This window comes from Leuresthes tenuis, unplaced genomic scaffold (assembly GCF_036924035.1).
Source record: "Leuresthes tenuis unplaced genomic scaffold, fLeuTen1.0.hap1 SCAF_1, whole genome shotgun sequence".
NCBI classification, from domain to species: Eukaryota; Metazoa; Chordata; class Actinopteri; order Atheriniformes; family Atherinopsidae; genus Leuresthes; species Leuresthes tenuis.
The window spans coordinates 15,420,083-15,442,476 of record NW_027325355.1 but is presented as its reverse complement, the minus strand read 5'-3'; the positions used below and the strand labels follow the sequence as shown (position 1 = coordinate 15,442,476).

The window sequence follows — 22,394 nt, the reverse complement described above, 5'->3', positions numbered from 1 at the left end:
TGTCGCTCCAGTTGTCATGACAGCTTTGTAAACAGTCTCTGATCGCGATTCAAAAGCTCCACTTTTTCACCTCAGGGTTTTGTGCCAGAGATCGAAACATGGCACCACATGCAGCCGGACATATTTCTGTCCCCCGGTGGAGCACTCCAAGCAGCCGTAGACGGTTTCCCGTCGCTGGCTGCCCATGCCGCACAGCGCGCAAGGCCCCTTGGGGATGTTGTGCTTTAGGAGGTTGACCCGTGTGTGGGAGCTCTCCCTCAGGTAGGCGGTGGACACATCTGTCATGCTGGCGGCCTTCTCGTAGTAGTCGGTCACCATGTCGTCCATGTAAGTGTCGGAGTGGGTGAGCTCCTCGAACGTTCGGTCATCTGCACAGGAGTCGGTTAAAAGCAAAGCAGCAAAAGTGCATGGACAGTTTGTCTAAATTCTACGATTGTACCTGCTCTGAAGGGGTTCCCGTAGATGATCCCGGACAGGAACCGACGCAGTCGACCCACAGAGAAGCGGCCGATGAAACCGCCCAGCTGCTCCCTGATCTGCTCCCGCTCAAATCCTCCCTGAGACTCTGGAGCCACACAGATATCTGACAAGGAGGAAGAAGACAGTTCAGGGTCTTTAGTTGGACAATTCCTCACCAATGGGTCCACCTTAAGTAACAGAATTAATTATTCTACCCAGTCAAGTTAGTTCAGGCACTTATCATTTTGTGGTAATACCAAATCATCAGTTCAGTCCTCGAACTTGCCCGTTTTTACAAGCCACATGTGTTGAAAATCAAGATTTTAAGCTAATTAAAAGGTTTAAATCTATTCCATAAATGGTAAGAAGTGATATAAAGCTGTCAGCGACATCATTGAGTATTTCCACCTGGAAAACTGCAACATAAGAACAGCACCCTGAAAATCCATTTAGACTGTTTAACCAACATATTTTCACACAGAAACGTTCAAACATGTCAGCTTCAGGTGTAGTAACTGCTGTAAAGGTTTCTTTAGTATCTTTCTTGACATTTAAAGATGCATTTGAGGGAACCCACCTTATTTACAATCTTTTCTGAAATGATCCCCACAGTCTGATCAGGAAATTTTGCTCGTGACAGCAGAAGAGTAAAGGTTCTTGAAAAGCCTTGAATTTAAGACAGGAATGCTTGGCATGAAGTTGCCAATACTAAACAGCCTCAGGTGTCAACCACAAATGATGCACTGCTGGCTTCTCATGTGGGACACAGAAGCAAACCACAAACCTTCCATTTTCTCAAAACCCATCTTTCTTATCCTCAGGGCACCACATTAAAGGTTGGAAGCAGCAACATTTGATAAGCGGAGTCAAGTTTTATGTGGTATTATCTATGTTTCCAAGCAAGGAGTGTTGAGGGGTGGTCCTCCTACCAAGTCGCCCATCCAGTCGTACATACAGCTCGCAGATGCTAAAGGCGATGGTGGTGTGAGCCGGAATGACGATGGCTTTGTCTCGGCCTCTGGGATTTCTGCCGTCATCGATCTGAAACTGCAGCAGAGCGGAGAGCTGTGTGACTCTTCTGCACATCAAAAAATGAACAATTAAAACGAGGGAAAACATAGTCTTGAAACTCAGTCTTTTGAAAAAAAAAAGCTAACTTTTTTTCCAATCTCAGGGCATTCTCAAGGGTTAAAAGTTTCAGCTAAACATCACTTGCATTGAAGATGAAAGCAGCTAAAGATATCCTATGATGTAAAATGTTCCGACAAATCACTGTCTGCATGATACCAGAATAAGATTATTTTAATTCAGCTGAGCAAAAGCCTCAATTAAACATAACAGGGAGAGGGATATAAACCAGTAGTGTATGCTTTTTTTTACCCTCATGGTTGTCCCTCGCATGCCAGCGTGGACAGTCAGAGAGCACTGACGCGTAGTGCGGATACTTTCAACAACGACACAGAGGACGGTGCGGCCGCTCTCCCTCGACTGACGAACCAGGCAGTGATCCAGGTCCACCTTCCTGGAAGAGTAAATAAGATAACAGCATGCGTTTTCTGTCTTGCTTTCTAATCGACGCATGTAGCCCACATATGAGTGTCAGTGTAGAATAACATTATCATTTATTCATCCTTAGAGGGAAAACCTGCTCTCACGTTTCCAGAGTTACCAAGAGGTATGAAGTCAGGCATCAACTTGTTGTGGCCGTCAGGGGAAGGCGTGCCATCAATGATACTGTCAAACTTTAAAGTTCAGCAGGTCCATATCAAATTAAGTAAGTCAAACCTCAGATGAACAATAACACATGATATGATGATCTTTGACATTATTTATTCAACAAAAGCTAATCCAAAATGCAGAAGAGTGTTTCAAAAGCCAAGAAAACTAAGAAAACCAATGATTCAGTAGCTTGTTAAACCATCTTTAGCAGCAGCAACTTGAAATTGTAGAGTTGCTGCTGTGTTTGGGATCATCGTCCTGTTGCATGACCCAATTTCAGTAAAGCTTCAGCCGTCAAACAGATGAAGTACAGAGAAGTTCAAGGTAGACTTAATGACTGCAAAGCGCCCAGGTCCTGTGGCTGTAGAACAAGCCCAAATCATCAGCCCTCCACCACCGTGCTTGACAGGTGGTTTGAGGTGTTTGTGCTGATATGCTGCGTTTGTTTTTTCCAAACGTGCTGCTGTGCATTATGAGCAAATATCTCCGCTGTAGTCTCATCTGTCCAAAACACATTGTTCCAGAAGTCTTGTAGGTTGTTCAGGTGAAACTTTGCTGCCATGTTCTTTTTCAAGAGAGGATGCTTTCTCCTACTACCCTTCCAAACAAGCCATACTTGTTCAGTTTTTTTCTGATTGTACTGGTATTAATTTTAATATTCAACATGCTAACTGAGGCCTGTAAAGTCTGACATGCAGCTTTTGGTTTTATGCAGTTTCTCTGAGCATTGCACATTCTGACCTTGGGGTGAACTTGACTGGGACGACCACTCCTGGGAAGATTGACAGCTGTCTTAAATGTTTTCCACTTGTGAACAATCTTTCACTGCCGAATGATGGTCTCCAAATTGTTTTGAAATGATCTTATAACCCTTCCCTAACAGCAATAATCGCCTCTCCAAGATCAGCGATGATGTCTTTCCTTCTTGGCATTATGTTAACACACACCTGAATGCTCCAGACCGGCAAACTGACAAAGCTTCTGCATTTATAGAGGTGCTCACACCTGCTGATGATGACTTAATCGAGTCCATATGATTAGCAGCACCTGACTGCCACTTACCATTTTATTTTCTATGGAAGAGAAACAATGAACTGAAACAATATCCTTAAGAAAGAGTTGTCCAAACTTACTCCATAACAACCTGAATAAAAAGAGTGTTGAGCACTTAAAAAAAAGCAGGGCCGGGACTCGATTAAAAAAATTAATCTAATTAATTTGAGACTTTGTGTCTCATTAATTAGACACAAAGTCTCACAGGTTTAATCGAAATTAACCGCATTTTCGTTCGTGGTGGTGGTGCTAAACCAACCATGCTCTTATCAACACTTCCATCCATCCGTCCGTTTTTTTAATTTTTATTTATCTTTTTCTGCCTTTTAATGGACAGGACAGATAAAAAGAGACAAAGAAGAGAAAGGGGGAATGACACGCAATGAAACGCCGTCCGATGCGGGATTCGAACCGGGGCCGACTGCGGCGAGTCCCGGACCTGAAAGACGGTTTATTAATAAAGCATAGTCCACTTAATCTAATCAGACTTGTGATATTATAACGATGTTGGGTGCTTTTGACACCAGGCTGTAGTATGTGTTGTACCTGGAGTTCAGTTCACGCAGTAAAGTGGGCACCCCCAGCTCGTGTTTGGTCACAATGCCAAAGGACGCTTTGACGGCCACAGAGTCTGACCCGCTGATGTTGAATCCGACGTCATTGACGAGGTGGTTTCCTAATCGACCGTTGAGAGCGACATCAGATTTGTCTTCATAGTTGAGGAGCTGATAAGACGACACGCCTGGAAGAGAAAAGTCAATTCTTATTTTAGAACCTAAGACCGAGCTTGCTCCACTTCCACTCCAAAACAGAGAGGAAATTTGTGTAATATTACAATTAGACATTGAATTTAAATAGAATAGACAACAAGAAGATTTCAGGGAACGCAGAAACATTTTGCAAAACAATGAATTTGTCCTGATATATTTGGCAGTTTTTTTCAGCTAGTCGGCTACTAGCTAAGCTCAGTGGCAGCTAAATACAGACTTTTGGTGTAATGTCCATATTTAAACACAGAAAGCTGCAGTGGTTTAGGTCCTACCTCAAGGGAAAAACTTTCTCTGTGATGATTGGCGACCTCTCCTCCTCATCAGCTCCTCTGTTTTCTGGCATTCCACAGGGGTTCATTTTGGGCCCTGTTTTGTTCTCATTATATCTCCTACCATTAGGTTCAATAATTCTAAAGTACAACGTCTCCTTTCATCTGTATGCAGATGATCTACAACTCTATCTGCCCATTGTGTCAAACTCTCCAGATGCCATGGATGCCATGGATGCCACAAATGTCTGAGTGACATTAAACTCTGGCTATCACAAAATTTTCTCTCCCTAAACGAAAACAAGACAGAATGTATTTTGTTTGGCTCATCAAACCTACTACTACACCTGGTCTTGGTCCACTGTAATAATGTAAAAAATCTGGGCGTGAAATTCCAGTCTTAAATTTGACCCACAAATTAATGCAGCTGTGAAAGCAAGCTTCTTTCAGCTTCGCCTCCTTGCAAAAGTTATGCCATTTCTGAGCCTCTGTGACCTGGAAACAGCCATCCATGCCTCTGGAGGTTGGATTACTGCAATACATTGGACTTAGCCAAACATCTCTCCACCATCAACAACTGGTACAAAATGCTGCTGCCATTTCTGAGCCGCTGTGACCTGGAAACATCCATCCATGCCTTTATTAACTCAAGGTTGGATTACTGCAATACATTGTACATTGGACTTAGCCAAACATCTCTCCACCGTCAACAACTGGTACAAAATGCTGCTGCCAGGCTCCTAACTAACAACCGTAAACATGACCACATCACACCTGTACTTTACTCCTTCACTTGTTATTTGTTTTCAACGCAGTTAATGGCCTTGCACCTCCCTACATAAGTGAAACCCTGAGGTTTCACCAATCTGGCAGAGCTCTCCACTCTGCTGGTCATCATCTACTGGAAGTCCCCTGGTCCAGGTGTAAGCAGTGGGGTGACCGATCTTGTGCAGTGGCAGGTCCGAAATCTTGGAATACACTGCCCTCTGATTTACGTTCCACCACGGACCTACCTCAGTTCAAAGCCGAATTAAAAACATATTTATTTTAACTGGTTTTTCACTGAAGCTGTGGCTCACCTGTTTGTTGTTGCCTTGTGTTATATATAATCTACTTTTTTTTTCTACTTTGGAGTTGTGAAGCACTTTGGTCAATCTCTGGTTGTTGTAAGGTGCTACAAGTAAGGTGCTATTATCAAGTCAACAGGGCTTGATAATGAAGCCCTGTTAGACTAACAGAAATCCATCAGACATCCAGTTAAATCATTCCTTTTGCGATTTTAGTAGATATATCTCAGAAGTTTCAAAGATTGCACACCAAATAGATTGTTCAGATTTTATGATTTCCCACATTTGTGTCCTCACATGCAGTCCTCCCTTAAATGTCTTGTGAATTTCAGGTCATTACAACATCTTGACTGAAGGGAAAAAGATGATTGACACTATAGAGTTGAATAACACACACTGCAGGACAAGATCAGATTGCAGAGGAGGAGCATTTTTATTCTTAGAAGCTTAAAGCTTCTCTTTGAAGTTGTTCTGTTTCAACCACTCATTCCATTTCTGCAAACAAATGCTCAGATTTGAACCAAACGATGCAGTTGATCTCTCTATTTAAGACATTACCTGCAGTGATCTCCTTCTCCCCCACAAGGATGTCTTTCAGTGAGAACGGGGTTGAGGCGTATTTGTTCTTCTTCCAGAAATGCCTCTTCCTCTTCCTTGTAACCAGACTGAGAGGCTGGTAGCCGTCGGCCTCACTCAGGCTGGGAACTGGAATTAACCGCCCCGTGTCTCCCACCTGTTTCACAAAATTTTTCGTTGCTGCTGCAAACATTTCAAATGATGCATTAATGTCAAGCAAGAAAAAAAGCGCTCCGCTGCTGGGTCTATGCTTGCTGAACGGTGCTCTTCTCAAAGGGGAGGCTAATTCGGGACTGTTCTATCAGACTCGTGAAATGATAAATAATGCAGGTGAAGTGTAAGAGAATATGGGGCAAGGTGTGCGTTACCCTGATGGCTGAGGGCCTGAAGCTTCCTGTCACCTGACAAACAAGGTGGAAGGCGTAATTGTGGGACCACCCTTTTTTTTCTTTTGACATGTATCTTTATACATCGTAAAGAAATATGTTGTTCAAGAGAAAACAATGTTAATATTTTATCTCATCTTAACAGTGTGTCTCTAATACACAAAACATCTGCTTTTGGCCACAGACTCTTCTTTTGAAGCCTGAAAAGCACTCTGGGCTTCTTCTTCGGTTTAGTTTGGACACTGTCCACCTTTCTGACTCGTGGCCTTTACTAACAGTGTGTGTGTGTCCTGTTTGCAAGGCCCTTGTGGTTACACCACCATCTAGTCTATATAGCCAGAAATAGAATGCGCTGTATGTTTGAAGGTTGGAAGTTCTCTTACCACTGCAGCTGAGGTAAATATTAGTTTCCTTTATGTTACCCTCCCTTTAATTTCCACTTGCTGGCTAGAAAAGGTCATGTAATTGCTTCAAAGTATGACTTAAAGATGGGTCATTGCTTTTTGAAATTTCAGCAGCATTTACTGTACATTAGATCAGACTAAACACAATTGAATGGAATTTGAGTATGCTCAGTTTAGGTCAGTGCAAGCATGTTAAAGCACTTTCAGCTTATCAGTAGGATTGAGGGATGCCGCAAAATTGGATTTTGATTAACTACTCTCATGAATTATGATATAAATCTCCAAGGCTTATGCTTCTGAATTAATTTGGAATTTTTGGACATGGGTTTTGCTTGATGAGAAATGCAAAAGTATCCCCCCAAAGGCTTAGAATTGTTGTGTTTTTACATATAATTGTTGTAATAACACATTGAAGACCACTTAATTATAACAGGGTGGAGCTAAGTGAATCCCCTTCTACACACAAAAAAAAGGGATTTACAAGGAACTCTGCAAAAGTCTTGATTCACCCATGATTTCTTTCTATAATATAAGAGAAACAAGGAATAGATGCAGCAATCCTGCAGCTTGCAAACATGCAATGTACAGTTCTTTGGATGTCAGATGCCTTTTGTTCTACTTTGTTGCTGCAAGTTACTTAGTGCCTACAGATGAGATTTCAAAATTGGTTGTTTGTGAAGTAGTCTGTTATGTCTAGACACAACACTGGTACAGCCTTTGTTTTAGGTCCCTTTCTGTGCTTGAATGATTCATTGGTCAGTGTTCAGTGGCCTAAAAAACACATTGTATTGAGATGGTCAAGAACAAGGACTGAACTGAAAATGAGTGAAAAAGCAGCCAAAGTCCAAAGAAAAAGCCTGGAGCCCATCCCAGCTTTCATTGTGTGTGATATTGTGAGAATTTGATACACTCTTCGTGTGATAAGTTGTCACTTTCACAATAAGAATTACCCATAAAGAGATGAGATATCTTGATAACTTTGAATACATTGTAATAACATTGCCTCATCTACTTTGAGCCGGATGTCAACTGGCCAAAATATCATACATCATGTGAGAAGCCAACAGAGGCCGGAGCAAATTTTCTGACCAATGAAAAACTGGCACTGAAAACTGATAGGTGAGTTACGTGGAATGAGAAGGTGACGACTTACATCCAACCAGGAGTCTAAGCCGCAGGGTTGCAGAAAGGTGGCTGTGGATGGTCTTCAAAGTGTAAGATGTGAAGTTCATTTTCTGGGCTTTAGTTCAGCAGAAATATAGGCTGTATGTAATGTTATGCATCTCTGTTGGTGCATGTTCAGTGCAAAATCGGGTTCCTGCCTGACACAGGAACAGTCTTCCCATCTGCTACACTCTGTCCCTGGGTGGCTCTCTGATTCCTTAATGAGAAATCAGGCTGTTCTTGAAGTACCCTGAAGAAACACTTCCTGACTTGTTCAGCAAAGGAAACAAATGGAATCCTTCTCATCCACTGAGAGAAATGTACTGAAATGTAACTTTGGAAAGTATTTGACAACCCCCTTGAAGTTGAAGTCCCTCACGAAGAGGACAGTATTTGGAGTAGTGGCGTCGATGACAGACCAATGTAATGTCCGTTTTGTTGTCCACCTCTGGGATATCACCTCAGAGACTGATGGCCTGCTTGATATACCGACTTGGCAGAGCTTTGCCCTGGAAAACACATCAAATGGAGGTTAAATGCACGCTGCAAACTGCTCAAGTTGGAGTGTACAGATGTAGGTCAGCCAGTGGATTCTTTCAGGTTCATCAACATGTTATAAATAGGAAGAAATAACAAACGTCGACTTTCATTTAGCTTCATTTGCTTAAAAGAACAACAATGTAACCAATTTATATGAAGGAGAGTTACATCATTTTAATTCAAAAACCAAAATAAGATACTAAAATCTTCAATAACAACCCTTTTAGTGAAATTAAACCGACGTGATAGAGCACTTAACACATCGCCTCGTGAAGTCATGACAACACATTAAAACATTTGCATATTCAATTGCATATAACATTAAGAAATCCAAGTCCAATTATCATGCTCTAGTTTGGTCTCCTCCAACACCCAATGGAAAATCTGGCTGTTGATTTGATTTTAGTAGCAAACAGCTCCACAATCTTCATAAGGTCTTTGATAGAAACCTTAACCTTGCATGCAGTGAAACCAAAACACTAGGCTGAAAGATACTAAAACACCAAGTTGACCCGAATTGAACTATAGTCTACAGTAGCTTTAAGTTTGGTTGATGCTCAAAATTCAAATTAGATCATGATGTATTTTGTGTTTTGCAGCATCTCACAGGCAGAATTTGAACAGGGGACCATTTTGAATAGTTTCACCCACTGATGCAGAGTAAGGATTGCTCTTGATGGACTGGGATAGCTCCCCCCCCAAGTATAGAAAATGAACGGAAGAGCATGGAACATGGAAAAAAAAGGGCTACTCTTATACAGATGTTCACGAACCTCATTCCCCCCATCAGAAGAGTGTCTTGCACATTTAGAAGCTACAGTGTCCCCAAAGAGCTCCTCAACGGCAGCTTTGAAGTCATCTCTTTTTTTAACTTTCAGAAACATATACCATCCCGTCCTCCATCAGTCTTTTGAAAGAACAAATTTGATGCAGCCTGTAATTACCCTCGTCTTTCAAGGCAACTGCAGGAGCCTGAGGAGGAGGCTGGCCTCGAAATAAAGGAACAAGTAAAGATGAGAGAGCAGACGGGAGGGAGCGAGGAGGGAGGGAGGTTCAAGAGAGAGAGTGCTGGAGGGACGGGTAGAGAGAGCTTGTTTCAGTTTGCAGTGATTGCTCATCCAGCAGCCTATTGCACTTAGGGATATTTGGATTTTTCAGCCTGGATGCTGTAGCTTGGGGTCGGCCTCTCTCTGACATCCCCGTCTGCTTTTGCAGCAGCTGTGTGTGAGGACGCCGCACGTCTGGCACGCAGACATGGGCCCCTTGTTTCGCTCTAGGATTACAATATGCCTGGCCCTCACCTTGGCTCAGGTAATTGCCGTGACCTGCCAAGAAGACATGAAAAATGGTAAGTAACAGCTGCCCAGATATAATTTCTCTGTCTGACCTGTGATTGGCTATCGGTGTTGACACCTGATACGTTTCAGTAACAACGGATAACTCCTCTTCCTTTTTGAGCTTTTATTATGACAGAAACATTTGTCCATGCTAGTATATATTATATTCAGTAATACAATATAATTGTTCCATCTTTGCTAAATGGAAGACAATGTTTTTTTGGATTTTCTGTCTTCTAATGACACATAATGTCTACTTTTCTAAAACTGTCATGACATGACTGTTTTAAGCATTTATCCCAGGCCTGTTTTTTTTTTTTTTTTGCTTTTATTGTTTTTGTTTCTTTCAAAATGCATTTCGGTTAAACTTAGCTATCCTGCCTCAAAGAACTTGGACTTTGTTGGTCTTGTGGTTTGCACAGAAAGGTTAAAATCACACCCACAAACAGCACCAGAGAAACTTCGTAAGCCATATTTAAAGTCCATTTTCTTGTTTGTGGATCCATAAAAACATCTGATGATGACGAGTGTTTTAAAGGAAAACATCTGTCAAAAACAGCTGATTAGGAATCATTGAATAAAACTCTTTAGGCTGATTTTGAGGTGAAGTGATACAAAATTCAAGGGGGTTCTGAAAAATGTGGCTCTTCCCTTTTCTTTTTTTTTTTTCTAAAATACATCTTCCCAGTGGACGTGATCCTGGGTCAAAAATACTTTCTCCCCTACATGCAGCAGCTCATACTAAAGAGAGTGCAGGGGAGGCTGGTCTATTTCAGTGCAAGATTGAAGCTGAATGAGGGGGTTCTAGATGTGACAGCTATAATGATGTGGCCTTGTGGAAGGGATGGACAAAAGCAGGCCACTAATTATGGTCAGACTTCGGGCCAAAGGCAGACAAGACACACCCAACGTGAGAAGATTCTGGATATGAATTATGCTTCTCTTGCTTTTATCCAACCTCACCTCCACTGAAGCATACATGCTGAGAAGACTGACTAAAAAAAAAACTCTACACTTATAGACGTGCACCAGCTGTTTGTAGGTCTAAACCTTTCAAATTCAGGTGCAGTAAGGTTGTGTGAAGGCAGTTTCTCCAACTTTGGCCAGCTAAATGTCATGTGCAGGCCTAAAGTGATATAATTAAAGGAAATTTTAATTATTAAAAGGTGAAAAATCTGTGATCTCCGTTGAAAATTGAGGTTTACACTGTTTTGTCACCTCAAGTGTCATCTGAAGGTTTTTTTAAATACATCCCTATGCATAATGCTTTGAATTAAACATATAGATAAGTATGAGGGCAACAAACCATATCTACCTCCTGTGAAATGGAAAAATACTTAGTTTTTTTCTGATCAAACAAGTTCTTTCGACTACAATGTGAAGGTATGTCACGCTAAGTTGCATTTTGAGGCAGAGGCACCATCTTAGGAGGAAGGCTCACATGTTATCAGCACCTTTCACCATTGTTGCCTGAATGGTTTTGGTTTGGTTTGGCAATAATCTGATTACCTGCTAATCCCCTTTAATAGAGTCCTTTGATAGAAACAATCATAGGTCATTTGTTTATACCCTTCAACACAACCCATAATGGTATTCTATAAAGTACTGAGGAAAGTACAACTCATTTGAGTTTCCACATCATGGCAGTCATTTTCAAATACCATGGGACCATGACAGGAGTCCTGAGCAAAATAAAGCAGCAGGTTTTTCCATTTGAGACTGTGTGCAGTTAATAGCAAAACATCTCTTTACAAAAATTGTTTTACCACTTCATGGTTAGGTTTAGGTTAGGGCTAAGATACATAATTTATACAACTTAACCATCACCCTCAAGGACACTATTTTGCTGGTTGGCTGATGGCCTTTTCCCACTTGCCCTTCAAGTCAGGACAGATGAGCCTTCATTGCGCATTTGTGTCCCGACCACTGCCACTTATAAGTCCTTGAACCAGCATGGGAGGTAGGAACAGCGGTAAAAAGGGCTATGTTTGTAAGTTAAGCCAACATTGTGAAACACACAACTCTAAATAATATTGTCACTTCCACAATTACACAATAAGGGAGGATCAACAGCGGGTTGATGAAGATGTCTTTATGCGCCAAAAAAGACACAACTGATATGTGAAATGGGCTTTAGCTACATGTAAATACAATATGCTATGGCAACACTTCCTGGTTGGCTAATAACTTCTTATCATAACTTGGATAGGATTAAAGAATTCATATCAAGTATTAGCCTAGGATTCAATGGAAATCTTGAAGAGTGTTATCAATCTTTTCACCTGATTTCTCATGCTTAACACTTATTAAGTAGCTAACAAAATTATTTAAATTATTTAAGCTGTGATACCTCTGTGCTTAGCTCACAGCGTCATCACCCTCCACTGTTCCTATGTGCTAAGCTGAGCTAACAGCTACACAATAGCTTAGTATTTACAGTCACAAACAAAATCATTCAACTCCATTTGGGTTGTTTGAAGAATGGCAATTTTAGCTTCTACGAGAGTGGAATCAGTCTTAATCTCAACAAGCGTTGACAAGCTAACATAACTTTGGCTGGAGGAGTGCTTAGCTCATAGTAAATTAGCACGTTTTATTGTTTTAGAGTTTGTGTGCCAAGATAAGCTGACATATTGCTGTTTTACCTTGAGTTAAATTTATCTTTAACTCTTAACTAGAAAGCTGAAAAGCTAACATGAATTCCTGCGGTCTAGGTACCCGCTAAGCTCACAGTGACTCAGCAATTTCATGTTTTTTCAGTCTGCCTGCTAAACTGTCAGCAGACTCACATTCAGCATCTGAGTGGATTTAATTGAATCAAAGTCAATAAAAGTTTCATCACCCTTCCTTATCATATCTCTTATTTAACATTTAAGAATCACATTCTTTTCTTTCCTTTTTTGTAGATCAACACATCAAGTATCAAAATGGAAGTAAAAATGTTCATTGTTAAATTTTAGCTACATGAAAAAGTGTAGCCTCTAGCTAGTTCAGTTTTAGTTCCTGTCACAGGAATAAAAACAGCAAAGCTTCGATTGCTCAGAAGTGAATTTGTATATATCTTAAGCAAGTTGAAGTTTACTTCTCTCTCTTGATATTTTTCTTTGGCTCTTGTGGCAAAGATATGTCTTTTCTTTTTGAGTTTTTTTTGCACCTTTCAGTCCCCGTTAACTAAAATGTGATTGGGTTTTTATTATTCTTGTATTGTTTCATTTGTAAAGCTATGAGAAGCAAAAACAACTAGTAATTGAAACGGAGTCAGAAAAATAAACTTAAATTTTACCTTTCCCTTGTTTTCTGTAGTTAAGATTATTGACATGGACAAAAAAAAAGATAAACAAAAAAGACTGAATCATTTCCTTCATGTATGCCACATAAAATTTTGCCATGATTAAATGTTCAAGTCTTAAAGCCACTGGCTTGAAAAAAAAGACAAAGAAAAAAAGAATAGAAAGAAACCATAGTTGAGCTTATGCTGTATATGTAAGCTATAATCAAATAAACCAAGGTCCACTGACAAAATGCCAAGTTTGTTCGTGAACTTTAATGGACTTTTTGCAAATCTTTAGTTTGAAAAAAGCTCAATCTTATATGCAAAAAGTTTTTTTGGGGGGAAAATGAAAGGTTGAGTATTCCGTATAAAATCAACACATGATCACAAATGCTCTACAGCGTGACGGGCCTGCTGCATAAATTGGCAGCTCTTTGAATTTTAGTCACTGCTTCTTTGGGGTGAAGCAGGTTTCATGGCAGTAGGTTTCTCCGGGTGTGGCACCTCAGTGCTCTCCCAAATAAAGTCAAACCACAAGTTCTACCCAAGCCCAACATATAATACAGCTGCTGCGGTTTCCCCTGAAATAACTGCTGCTTTTGAAAAATGTCCTCTTTCGTGGGGAGAGGCTCCACCACATAATTAGTGCTTAGGGATGTAACTAAACTGGCTGGATTAAAATGCTCTCACAAAACCCATGGGACTAGCAGGTGGCCATATTTGCTTTTCATAATTCTTTTGGGATGAATCTGTGGAGCGTACAAGATTTTGATCAGCAAGCATGACGCAAACTGTGTTTCACACACACAAAAAAATGTGGTCGCCCTAACTTAGTCTCATGTTTTCTCGCTCTCTTTAGGTCAGAAACAACGCTGAAAAAGGCAGTTCTTTTCTCCTCTTTCTAAATTTTAAGATTCCACATGACATGTTGATAGGTTTTGCGTCCTGTGAGATGTTAACATGGAATTACAGGCCTCCCCTGTTTTACGTTAAATGTCAAGTGGCGACAGACATACATTTCTTGTTGTAGAGATGATTGCACACTTGCATACAGACACATTTTTAGAGACATTCACTGCCAGGAGCTGTCAAGTTCAACCGCAGTCTAGTCACTGACTGGCACATTAAAGCACCCTGCTAGTTAGCAGCAATTTCCCCTAAAGTGTCTATCAGAAGGATGATGTTTTTATTGTTTTGGGGTTTTTAAAAAAAAATAAAAAATTCCCGTAAACTCTCAATAAGTGTGTTGAAGTCTTACTTTGAAAACAGTTCTCTTTTGGTAAATACTGAGCAAAAAATACACGTTTAGAAGTGCTTCGCGTAGATAATCATTCATGATCACTTACTAAATCAGTGGGGCTGTAGTTCAACAAGAATGAAAGGTTGTCCTTCAGTTTGGAAGGGTCTCCGGTTCGCATGAAAAAGTGCAGCAATGTTTGCATTTTGTGCTGTTCTTTTTCTTTTCTAAATGCCCCTGGTAAGATATGGAGAAAATCGGCTCAGATTATAAACACTGTGATTGTGCTTATCCAAGATAAGGTGCAGTTATTCAAATACTTAAAGCTTACATTTAGCAAAACGGACACTACAATTTCAAGGATGCGACTTAATGGTTAAAGGCCCATGACTTGAAGACTACGCCCCTCTGTTTAACTATGAACACATGGTCCCTAAATACAATCAGTATGTAACAGGAAGACAGTTTTATTCAGAATTAATTCCATAACTTCTGGGGGAAAAAAGAAGATATATAAAAATCAGTGGGATTCGGCTTTGTTTTATACAGCCGGTTAGATTTGAGTTTTTCACTTTTAGTGTCAGCGATACAAAGACTGATGCTGTTTTGATATCTATTTGAGGCAGTTGTGCTTTTCGTGTCATGCTGCTTTAAACTTCTACTTTTCAACTGTTTCCAAGACTAGTCAGCTGCTTTAAACGTCCCAGAGGATAAGTAACAATACTTTTTCAACTAGTAAATTCATGATAAAAAAAAAAAATTGCCTCGCTTTTCTCTGTAAAACCATTCTTATTGGTCATCAAGTCAGTTATCAAGTAAAGCTGACCAAAATTCATTCCATCCTCTACTGTGTTTGCTGCATTTCTTTGTTTGTAAATGATTGAAGGAGTATGTCTCCTGTGTCTCCCCCAAATGTACTCTGTCACATGTTTGTATCTGAATTATTCCTTTTAACTTAGCTTCTGAAATCTTCATCGAACCCCCTCAGATAATACCTTTGATGTGATGATTCCCTGCCCATGCACGCATGTGGTTTCATGACCTTCAGAGTTTTAAACGTGTCAATTATCAACACTGCCCTGAGTCTTTCACAGTAGAACTGCTTGAAGTGTGGACTGCTGCTCTGCTTGCACAGACAGCTGTACAGCAAACGGAACAGTCCACTCCAACAATGAGATATGGAGCCCAGAGCCGTGTCGAACCTGTATGTGCGACACTGGGGCTGTAGTGTGTGAGGACGAAGTGTGTGAGGAGCTCAGTGACTGCCCCGTGGCGGTGACTCCAGAGGGCGAGTGTTGCCCCGTGTGCTCGACCGCAGCACCGACTCACACGACAGACTCTAAAGCAGGTAAATGGAAACGACTGCTGCTGTGAGGAATTTTCAGCACCTTCAGCTCCCTTTCAGTTGGTATCACACGTCATTATGGGGGTTTCAGTAGAGTTGATGTGACGGGTTCCTTTGGTTTCCCTTGTTGAATACTGTAAATTTATTACGGCCCTCATATATGCAGGGGAGTTATGTCCTCTTGCAAAGGCACAGATAGCACATCCTAGCTGGCAGTTGGACTAGATATTTGAGGTGTGTTTGAGTGCTATTTGTTTCCCCAGTCACTCGAAACAGTGACCCAGCAGGGGACAATTTTGTCTCTGCTGGGACTTGAAGTCGATTTGGTGTACAAGAGCCCTTGTTGCCCTAACAGCTGGCAAGAAGAAAATAAATCTGGGGAGTACATGTACAGATAAGTATCATTAGTATACGTGAGGTAGGAAAACTAAAGGCAGGATGCAAAAGAAAGTGCAATACACAAATGATAAAAGAGAAATATGTGAAGTATGCAACTGTAAGGCAGCTCTGAGCTTTCATTTACTCCAGCTAGTTGAACGTTCCAGGTGTTTTTAACTATTTTGGCAAGTTGTACTGTATCTCCTCTCAGGATATGCATGGGAGTTGCTTTTTTTATACTTTGCATGCACAAAGTGTTGTAAACTTTGTCATTTATTTCTTTTCCTGACTCACTTCTTATGTTTTTGAACAGAGACCTCAGCAGTTGATGGAAATATTGATAGCTGCAGCAGCCCGTGTTGCTGTGTGGTTCAGCTGAGAGCAAGTTAGGCTGACGGTGGTTACGTGTTGAGTCAGGAGAACCAGAAACTTTCAGGGCTCATTTTAGTGCTTGCCTTCACTGTCCCACAACAGCTATTGAAGAAAGGTTTTTAAACCACTCGCCGTCAAACCGAATCATGGTTTGATAAAAGCTAAATAGATCTTTCCATAATTTCTTAGCTAATGTTACAATAAGAGTGGACTTGAGATTGGTCAGTGATTAGCTTAAGTAGCATAATCAAAGAGAAAAGGAACTTCTTGAGGGTTTGTGAAAACATATGATCGAAAACCCCATAATGATGTTCACACTGAAAGGGAATCGCCCACATTTCTCATGGAATTGCTGTTTTGTCTCATGAAGATACCTGCACAGAAAATGGCACAACCTACTCCAACAATCAGAGATGGAGCCCAGAGCCATGTCGAGACTGTATTTGCGCTACAGGAACTGTGGTGTGTGAGGAGGTGGTGTGTGAAGAGCTAGGGGACTGCGAGACAACCGAGGCCCCTGAGGGCGAGTGTTGCCCCGTGTGCTCAGCAGCCACACCACATGCTCCTAACATGGACAATAAAACTGGTAATAAATATTTGGAACTTGGTAAACACTGGTAAGATGAACATCTTCACTGGCTCTATTTATGTCAACTTACTTTAACTCGGACTGTAGTTTAGAAAGATTTTTTTATTGATTGCGGGCTGAGGAAAACTAAAGTGGATACAAAAATTTCCACCCCATATAATTCATCTGCTTATTCAACGTGAGACATTTTCCTTTTTCTTTTTGAGTGACATCCTCACTGCAGAAGAATTTTAGACGTGGTAGAAAATTGAAATCTTTGGTGACTCATCCTGGACTGACTCTTGACTCGTCCAATCAAAAGCTCAGTTTATTTATTTATTTGTTTCCCCTTTTTTCCCCCAAATTTCCAAAAAGATACAAGCAGAGTCGAGTTGGCACTGAGGGCTGAGGTAACCAATTAGGCTCTTGGGGAGAGGGGGAACACCCTCCTAAGATTCAGATTTTACATTAAATACATACATTTTAAGAAGCAAATGGATTACAACAGCTGTTCCATAGGAACTTCAATCACTCAGCATTTGTCTTGCTTCTGAAAACATTTATTGATGCTCATAGAAAACAAAAAATTGTTCCAGAGCATGCCTTGTTGTTAGCATAAAAATCCTCCTTGACGCGAAGATGATCTGTGAAGTTCGCTCTTGCTTTTTTACCTTTTGGCTCAGTTTGTTTTGGAGTTAGTCTGCTGCTCTAGTGCGACACCGGGTGGTTTTGTATGGAACATTAACACCTTTAAATGTGGTAACCGATCCAACCTGTGCTCAAACCTCACCAAGCAGAGCTTAAAGATAGCACGCCCCAAAAGGAGGCATTGAGCCATAATAATTCCACTACAAACTGCAAAGAGGACAGGCTAAATTGACTGTAACCTAAAATGTGTTTAATATACTTTAAATTTAATTCAAACAATGCTACTGAACACAGTTTCCCACCAGTGCATGAAACGGTGATGAAATTCTGTCTATTGATTTGAGCTCATTTGACATGACTTTTACTTATTTTCTTTTCATGGTAATAGACGTTAGCACAAAATGACATGTGGGGATGTTTCCTCCTTTAAAGATCAGCTAATTTTATCATAGGAACTGGAGGGGACTTTCGTACAGACGAGCAAAACTTAACCAGTGTCGTTACTTCTTTCTGTTGTCACACTTCTGACCTGCTGTTTACTTTCACGTTTACTCCCTTTTCGGTTGGAGTGGGGAACCAAAAACTGCTTGGTTAAGGTTAGGAAAACAGCATGGCTTGGTTTAAAATAGAAACCCCCACAACGAAGATCACTAAAAGAAGAGAGTCCATCTGTCCAGCCTCCAAGGTATCGTTTGTGGCCACCAAATGCGTCAGGTTAAGAAACGCTTTCATGTGAAATACATTAAAAATGGTGTTAAATGCCTCAAAAAAGATTTGTGTGCGCCGAATTAATAAATTTTGTCACAAGACCTTCCATGAGAGCAGGCTGGGATTTTAAAAACTGTTTCATCATCAACAAATTACCACAGAAAGCTCATAAATCTGCGGGTCTATAATGATGACACATAACTATACCAGCTGACAGAGAATGGCTCTGCATACTGATGCCAGTTGCTGTTCTTCCTCACAAAGATTCCTGCACAGAAGACGGCAAAGAGTACGCCAACAATCAGATATGGAGCCCAAAGCCTTGTCAACTCTGTATATGTGATATGGGGACGGTGTTTTGTGAGGACGTGGTGTGTGAGGATGTAAGTGACTGCCAGACCACAGAGATCCCAGAGGGCGAGTGCTGCCCTGTGTGCTCAGCTGCAGAAGAGCAGTCGAGCACAGAAACCGGTAAACTGAACTGTAACCTGCATCTTTCTGCCAGAAAGCCTGAATTTTCTTCCTGTATTGTGTGCGGTGTGTTGTTCCTGAACCCAGCAGTTCGTGGTGATGTTTCAGCCTGTGCACACCACTGTGAAATGCTCATTTTTGAATATATGTCGTTGTGTTCTGATTTTCCATTTGACAGGGAATACATTGAATTTTTACCAGATAAGTTCACTTCTCAACCTACGTGTGTGCCATCAAAACTGCCACACGAGTGTCGAGCAAGCAACTTATTGACCAAATAAGGTGTATTCCCCTACGAAATCCCCTGCTCTCTCGTTTTGCTCAAAGCCATAAATGTCTTTTTGCATTTGCAAGTCTTTGAAATCATCTTGAGCACATGTGGAGGCTAAATGATGCACCAGAAATATGATTACAGGCATGGTAATAGGATTCAAGCATGTTAGCTTTACCTTTATACTCACAGGCTTTGGCCCTTGAAAATGCATACTACATTTTGGATGCTTTTGGGCTGTGTTATTCCTTCTGTTTTGAGGCAGCCAACAGTCTGAATTTGTAGTTCAAGCCCACTCTGTTACTTTGTCTACAATATTGACTGCAGACAGGATGCTTTTTATAGTAGACCATATATTTCAAGTACATTTTAATGAACTAATGGCTGCCTGAAAATGTTGGAAAACAGTCAATTTCGTAAATGTTATGTATGTGTGCTTTCAAGTTCATCTACAGGTGTGGCCATGTGCTACAGCAGTGATTGTCTCTTCTTGAATTTCAGCTCATGTTTTGAACAGTACTGAACTGAATTTGTCTATGTTTCTTTTTCACGAAGACACCTGCACAGCAAATGGAAAAGTTTACGCCAACCAGGACATGTGGAGCCCAGAGCCATGTCGGGTGTGTGTGTGTGATATGGGGACCACTATGTGTGAGGATGTGGTATGCGAGGACCTCGGTGACTGCCAGAAAACGGTGATCCCAGAGGGCGAATGTTGCCCTGTGTGCTTAACTTCTGCTTCAACGCTTACTCTTAGTACAGACCCTGCAACAGGTAATTACCCCTTTTTACACACAGTTACCAGTTTACATACTATAGCGTATCCATATATAATGAGTCAATCATGGCCAGATAACAACCACTTTGGGAACATGAGTGTAAATGGAAACAATTTAGTCAATCACGTAAATTCCCAGATATGATATAAAATCCCAGATAGTCCCAGAGTTTAAGGCAATGTCTGAAGATTTTCCTCTCGTGGATGTTCACCGCAGATGTTGCTGGCTTTTTTTCCCCCCTTTTTGTGGCTTGTTTCTATGAAAGAAAACAATTTATTCGACAGCAACATATAGGAATGTAGCCTACACCACCACCTTGTGGTGGCACTAAATGGTCTTGTTTATTCACTTCAAAGCAGTTAATGAAAATGAGTCTGGTTGATGCTCCCCTTTTCTTGCAGTTTTTTTAAAAGATTCAGATTCAGATTAGCTTCACCAGTAAATGGAAACCTGGCTTGTGTGTGTTTTATTTTTGTTTCGTCAATAGGGCGCAATATGGTATAATTACTGACCTTGTAGGGACCGGTTATCTTATGGGTCCCGATGAAATTAGAATAAATGAAAAATTACTTTATTCATCCCAAAGGGAAATTATATAGTTGTGATAAAAAAAATTTTTTTCAAATGACTAATACCCAGTTCAAATGATGTAGAATATAATTGGTCTTGGTTGTGGTTTGTAGCAGAGTTTGACTGTTGTTTGTTGAGGGTTAAAATGATGTCATGTACTTTTGTTAGTTTTGGTTGTTTCATTAGTCTATCTTTCTTTAGGTTTGAAGGTTAACATTCAGAAGTTTAAGATTTTACTTAAAATTTCAGCTTTATTTTGAAATTGGGTTTCCCTCCTTGTGGCGAGATTCTACTTGGTTCATTCCTGTTAACTTTGCTCTCTGCCTCTTTAACACCTGACTGCTGTCTATTACCATCACATCTGGTTAATTTGTCCTTACTTTATTCGCATTTATTCCCCGTTGCTTTTGTTTTGGCCCCACGGTGGGCCGGTGACCCACCCTGTGTTTCGCTCAGTGGCATCTGGTGTTTGTTTGGTTGTTAATTGTGAGACCCTCACTATCACCAGTTTTGCTTCTTTGGATGTTCTGCCTTGTTTGCCAGTAATTTTCATGCATTCAAGGTTTATGTTGGATTTTTTTGTTGTCGAACTCCCCATCTGTCTGTGTCTTTTGTGAGTTTTATGAAAAGACTCTTTCACTGCCTCCCAATTGTGAGGACTTTCACTTCGATCCATGACAAGTTATCCACAAGTATATATATACTAATGTGTATTGTGGTGATCGTTAGGAAGGTTTTGTCACTGCATGGGGTTATAATCCACTTGCCTCTATCTCTTTGTTTCTGCTACATTTCCAACTTTCCAACAATTGGTCAACAAATTTTATTCAACATTTTTCTGCAGTTGATTGATACTGACACAAAAGATTTTCCCTCTGCGTGTTAGTAAAGTGTTTACAATAAAATATTTATCAAAGTAAAGAAAACCCACCCTTGTCAAAGGTACAGTGATCATATTATAGAAGTTATTCCAAAAACACATGCACATGTTCTCGATATTGACTATATTACATAATAAAAGCACATATTTGCTATCATTTTGAACCAGTGTACTATTTCAAATAGTAATTGAAAAGTATATATTTTTTTTTACCATTCAAGTTAATCTTTATGAGCCATAGTCCTGTGCAAAGATCTTTTGCCAGTCCAGATTTCTTTATATTTTCCTTCCGAACAGCCAGACTTTCTTGTTTTCTTTTTAAAGTGGTCTTGAGCAGCAGTTCTCTAGGCTTTCTGAAGATCTTTCAAAGTTTTTCCCTGGACAATGGTTGCTTTTTCACTCATTTCCAGACCAGTCCCTCTTGTTAAGCCTATTGACTCTTTACTACTTTCTTATTAGCGGTGTGACAAAGAGAGACATGATTTGTTCTTTAGTAGCATCTATGAAAAGAAGCCAAAGATAACACAGAGTGAAGGACATAAAGTTGAATGGCGTGTCCCTAATACATGCGGCGTCTGACTTTGTCTTCTGTAGCAGCTGCAGATGAGAGCAAAAAGGAAAGCTGCACGGTCGACGAGGAGATCTACCATCACAACGACATCTGGAAGCCTGAACCTTGTCGCGTGTGCGTCTGTGACAACGGCGTTGCAATCTGCGATGAGATTCAATGTGAGATCGTGACAAACTGCGAGAAGGTCGTCACACCTGAGGGCGAGTGCTGCCCCGTGTGCGACAGCTTTGCCAGTGCCAGCAGGAGGATAGGTAAGGCCCGGCTGAACTGCTGCGGAACTTATATTCTACAAGTATACAATACACTGTGCAAATGGAGAGACTGAAAATGTGATTTCACTTCTTCTTTCTATCCTTCACCCAGAAATTATGGGCTACAAGGTAAGTGATTGATTCATACAGATACATGTACTTTTTAATGATAAAATCTGAAAATATTGTTTTAAAAAAATCATGTTCTTCCGTTTTAGGGACAGAAAGGTGAGCCCGGTGATATCCCTTATGTAAGTATATAATCTCAATATAATAAGTAATTTATTATGGGATTTTATGTGCAGATTCAATTCAAGACTATTGTCTTTG

The 22,394-nt window shown here is 40.6% G+C and overlaps 2 protein-coding genes across 3 annotated transcripts; one reads left to right on the top strand and one right to left on the bottom strand.

Annotated features, from left to right (window-relative positions):
• Positions 1–66: 66 nt before the first annotated feature.
• Positions 67–6,106, bottom strand: pjvk (pejvakin). 2 transcript variants are annotated; one of them, XM_072379503.1, is made up of 6 exons: positions 5,896–6,106; positions 3,778–3,973; positions 1,840–1,981; positions 1,389–1,506; positions 536–583; positions 67–410 (listed from the first exon to the last, which is right to left on the bottom strand). In XM_072379503.1, the coding sequence occupies exons 1-6, from the start codon at positions 6,104–6,106 to the stop codon at positions 67–69; spliced, it is 1,059 nt and encodes a 352-aa protein (XP_072235604.1). The 2 variants fall into 2 exon arrangements, with proteins under 2 accessions (XP_072235604.1, XP_072235605.1); XM_072379504.1 differs by lacking the exon at positions 536–583 and having other exon boundaries at positions 67–368.
• Positions 6,107–9,492: 3,386 nt separating this feature from the next.
• On the top strand, positions 9,493–22,327 carry LOC140290878 (cysteine-rich motor neuron 1 protein-like). Its single transcript, XM_072379376.1, has 5 exons — positions 9,493–9,755; positions 19,569–19,787; positions 21,837–22,064; positions 22,177–22,193; positions 22,283–22,327. Exons 1-5 carry the CDS (start codon positions 9,662–9,664, stop codon positions 22,325–22,327), a joined length of 603 nt encoding a protein of 200 aa, XP_072235477.1. The 5' UTR covers positions 9,493–9,661.
• Positions 22,328–22,394: the final 67 nt, after the last annotated feature.